Below are 4,560 nucleotides of genomic sequence, written 5' to 3' on the forward strand. Positions count from 1 at the left end.
TGCCTCTACGCTAAGTTTGCAGTCAACGTAATGCTGTGTTATCTAAATAAAATGTACTGAAAGAAGTAAAGTAAGTAAAACAAAAAGGCAATTTGTTAATTTAGCTGGTAAAAAAAAAAGATTTTTTTTCACCTGCCAGCCACTGTGGCTGTTAAGTCATAAAGTAACTGTCAGACACTGGCTAGAAACATACACAGGCACTCACATGCACATGCGGCCAGACCTTCTACCTCAACAAAAAACAGAGAAGCTCAGAGTACAACAAACAGAGGGAACTTAACTTTATTCTCTGTTCAGGATACGATTATATCTTTACATAGAAAACAGTTATTTGCTGCTATATTGAAGCTTTGAACTTAATATACAACACCTTTACGACTAGAGATCATCATTGTTTTATGGATCATTATGTTACAGCTTAGCACTGCAGAAGTTTCCCTTTAGCAGTAAAGTCAGAACTTGTTCTAAAACCAGATTTAATTAGACTGTTGTACAAAGCAAACCTCTCAGTTATCTACGTGAAGGGGAACTAAATGTACCTAACTGCCTGAACATGGCATGCATACCAAACGAGAGATTCAGTTAGACCAACAACACGATTAATAATTCAGTTAATGATTCTTGTCTTCTCTCTCTCTCTGTGTGTGTGTGTGTGTGTGTGTGTGTGTGTGTGTGTGTGTGTGTGTATGTGCGTGTGTGTGTGTAGTGGCCATGTATAGGGAGCCCTCTCTCCATGACCTGACAGAACTCTCACGGTCAGGCAGCGGCACACCGACAAAGAGTCGCAGCGCTTCGGCTCTACTTAACGGCGGAGGGAAGTCGCCCAGCAACAATGACTTATCCTAGCCCTACACCCCTCACACACACACACACACACACACACACACACACACACACACACACACACAAACACAAACACAAACACAAACACAAACACACACTCACAGATCTCAGGCCGACATGCCCACACATCAGGCTGGTGAGGGATAGGAGGAGGAGAAAACGAAGGAGGACAGGAATGTGTTCTTCCACTTAACGGAGCCCACTGTGACTGACTGTGATGTAAATAAATCAAGGACAATCAATCCGTCTGGCTCTGCTGCTCTGGTCTGCAGAGGGACAGGACCTTTGAATCTCTCCCCTTGACTACTCTTCCTGCTGTATCATAACCAGACAGAACAAGCGAGGGAGAAGGAGTAAGAACCGATGGACAGAGAGAGTCAGTCAGTCACATAGTCAGATTAACAGACTGTTAAAGAGAACCAAAGAGTCCAAGTATTAACTAAGTTATTGCAGTTAAAGGAAAGTCAGAGGAAGTTAGAGTGTGACAAAGGAAGGAAGGAAGGAAGGAAGTCTTTATCTATTCTACCGTATGCTATGTTTACACAGAGCTCATGGGGTTAAGTCATATTTTTAAAAATGACGAACGTATTCCTTGTACACTTATGAGGACTTTGTTTGCATGCAGGTGCGCCTGTGTGTGTGTGTGTGTGTGTGTGTGTGTGTGTGCGCACGTGCGTGTGAGTGGTCACGCTGTGCTTGCAGTAGGAGTGTTGTGTGCGTGTGTGGGCAAGCGAGAGTGTGTGCACGCATGTGTCGGGTTTGGGGGGGATTTTACCTTTTTAAGATCTGTTGTATATCAGACAAACCTCCTGAGGGCTTTAGCAGGTTAAAATAAGGTTTACTGTATATGCTTCCATGCTTACTTCTTACAAGCAATGCTGTTGTTTATCTTTCCGTTTGTTGTTGTTGTCCCTTGCTGTTTGTTTGTTTGTTTGTTGTTGCATGGAAGCTTGTGGACCTCTGCTCAGTAGCAGCATGCCGAAGGTCCGTTTTTTTTTTGTTTGTTTGTTTGTTTTTTTTCCTGGTCTTACGTGTTCCTGACCTAAAGAGAACACTAGTGAGCCAATAGTGTCATACCAGAACACTAGTGAACCAATGGGAGGGTGTTGGAACACTACTGGACCAATAGTATTGCACCAGAACATGAATGGACCAATGGTGTTGGACCAGAACCAGAACCACCTGGACCAATGGGAGCACAGATTAACTTACTATTTTGGTTCCTGCTGTGGACAAACTAGAAATGCACTAAATAAACTGTTTCTAAAGAAGTTACCGTCGTTGTCTTTTCATCTGCACCTCTGTTCATGTACTGTTGAAATTCTTTGAGTCTAGTTTGCAATAATAGAGATTAAATCAATTGTTCAGTATTGTGCAAAAGTGTTAGGCTACCTTAAACTTTGTTATTTCAATTATCATACATATTTATTTCTCAGTAGTATCTTTACCCAAATACAATGAGAATATACAGGAAGTATGTATACAGTATTAAAAATGTAAATATTTCAGAATAAAACAACTTCAACAGGCTCAAGTTGCAAGTATTTAGTGTTACCCCTCTTTCCAGTTCTCTTGGGCAGACAATATGACATGTACAATATTAATCTTCTGGTGTATTTACACCAGGTTGCATTCAAGACTAGAGCTCAGTATTGATTGTTTGAGCTATTTTTTGTTATGGTCGTATGATCCTTTGTTTCACACTAAATATTGACCTTAAACTTAAAAAAACAATTTGTTCTGACTTTTTTTTTGGTGTTTTAATACATTGTGCATATTTTCTGCATTCTTTGTTTGTATTTTAATTAAGAAACTCATAAATAAATAAATAAACATCCTCATTATAACTTTGCTAAAACAACAAATGGTGTCCTAAGAGTTTTGCACAGTGCTGTATATGCTAGAACACTGTTCCTACACTTTACCCAAAATACAGTACAACATATTTTTTATATTGACTTCTACTGGCAGATTTAGTTTATTTTTCCAGGCTTTGTGATATCCACCTCTGAGACTTCTTCTGCCACCTTATTACAATGGAGTTCAATGGGATTTGATTTTTTAAGAAGTAGTTCGCAGTATCGCAGTGTGCTAACAGTGACTTCTGTGGATCATCCCAAATAAAAGAAACATTGATTCGAGACAGAAATGTTCCTGATTTTTTCAAATGCTGTACACCATAAATGAGATTCCATTCGACCTCATTGTGTTGGAAAGAGACATCAATGTCAGAGATATCTTAACTTTTGGGAAAATAAGATTTAACCTATCTGTTGCCTATGTACCACTAGGGATGAGTGAGAAAACGTTTGAAATCAATCCACACTGAGCAATGGGCCTTTTTCACAACAGAGTAAAAAAAGTACAAGTGAAATTGATAGAATTTAAGGATGGCTCAGGCCCATTAAGAGTCCCAGTAAGCTATCCTACTGAGCCAGTATGGACCAGGGCCTCCTCTAAGTGAGGTGCAGCTGTCCTTAATTATTATGTTACTGAACACACCTGTGTTTTTCCTACTATGACATGTCAAAACGTCCTCTCTGAAAAAGGCCTATGTGGTAGAGCTTTTCTCCCTTGTGCTATTTCATAAGTTATAAGCAGGTTTTGAGGATTTCACATGTTCACACTAGCAAAGTGTCAAAGTGTACACAAAAAAAATCTACTTACTCACCATGGCCATTTTTGACGTATTTCCTTCCATTTTAACGATGCAACGGTCTTCTTTTAGATGCAAGTAATAATCCATTTGAACCGAAGACATCATTGTCCGTATGAATCCTTCAGAGTAGGTTTATTCAAATAAAAAGGCTCGCGCGATATGTTTGCACAGCGTCTCCAGCTCGCGTGGCACCAGTCAAAAAGTAAAAAAAAACCCAAATCGAAACAAAATAGATGAATTAACTTCCCAAAACTCACAACACGTTTTGTCAAACGAAAAACCACGTTTTAAGCTCTACTTTTCTGCGTTTGAATTTAAAAAACAAACGTTTTCACTGCAGTGAAGTCATCTCTCACGCGGGCTACAAACAATGGGAGGTACACACCTGTTTAAATGTGCAGTGGGCCGCACGCGCCTGTTAGCAGCTCCTCCTGTATGCACAGTGCCACCACTCACACATACTTTACTTTGCATGCAAACCATATAACTAAGTGAATCGCATTTACACACTCCCATAACTACAACAACCAGCAATTTATATCCGGTCTAACAGTCTGTAGACCTATAGATGCAACAAACACTTCCTTTTGGGGTGTATTTTTCTCCCACAATGCAATGCACGGAAAGTAGCTGCACCTGGAAAAACGTAAACTAAACTAATTGTGGATGTTAGGAAGGCAGCTCTGGGAACACATACCAACACTTTAAACGTTTTGTAAGTAATGTGCTGCTATCAGTTAGTATAAAGTAGTAAATTATGTTTATATCCTGTATTCATTGTGAATTCTTGTGTGAAATTTGGACACCCTGAAACATTCAAACAAGGTGTTTTAATTTGACTTGGCCACTAGATGGCGCCAAATTTCCAGAGTTTGGACACTTTTTTTTTTCTTTACAATAAATCAGTGGTTCTCAAACTTTTTCAGTCATGCATCCTTTCAGAAGTTAAAAAACTTCCCACTCATACCCCACATTTTTTTTTAATGAATCATTAACTGGAGAAGCAACTAGTAAAAAAAAAGATCCATGCTGATTTAAGCATGACAGCATGAGTAAAC

General features: G+C 39.3%; 1 protein-coding gene and 1 long non-coding RNA gene across 4 annotated transcripts in view; one reads left to right on the forward strand and one right to left on the reverse strand.

Annotated features, from left to right (window-relative positions):
• The window catches only part of fgf13b (fibroblast growth factor 13b), a 26,524-nt gene extending 24,410 nt beyond the window's left edge, over positions 1-2,114 (forward strand). For all 3 annotated transcript variants that reach the window (XM_088088035.1, XM_042498993.2, XM_042498994.2), the window contains one exon: positions 707-2,114. In XM_088088035.1, the coding sequence (XP_087944161.1) occupies positions 707-846 (140 nt within the window). In that variant the 3' untranslated portion in view covers positions 847-2,114. The remainder of the gene's footprint in view (positions 1-706) is intronic.
• LOC148187269 (uncharacterized) overlaps positions 1-3,835 on the reverse strand; it is a 21,505-nt gene extending 17,670 nt beyond the window's left edge. Inside the window, exon 1 of the long non-coding RNA XR_015778848.1 lies at positions 3,515-3,835. This is a non-coding gene — a long non-coding RNA (uncharacterized LOC148187269). The remainder of the gene's footprint in view (positions 1-3,514) is intronic.
• Positions 3,836-4,560: the final 725 nt, after the last annotated feature.

Source organism: Plectropomus leopardus, chromosome 15 (assembly GCF_026936395.1).
Source record: "Plectropomus leopardus strain MGB_pleo_1.0 chromosome 15, ASM2693639v1, whole genome shotgun sequence".
NCBI classification, from domain to species: Eukaryota; Metazoa; Chordata; class Actinopteri; order Perciformes; family Serranidae; genus Plectropomus; species Plectropomus leopardus.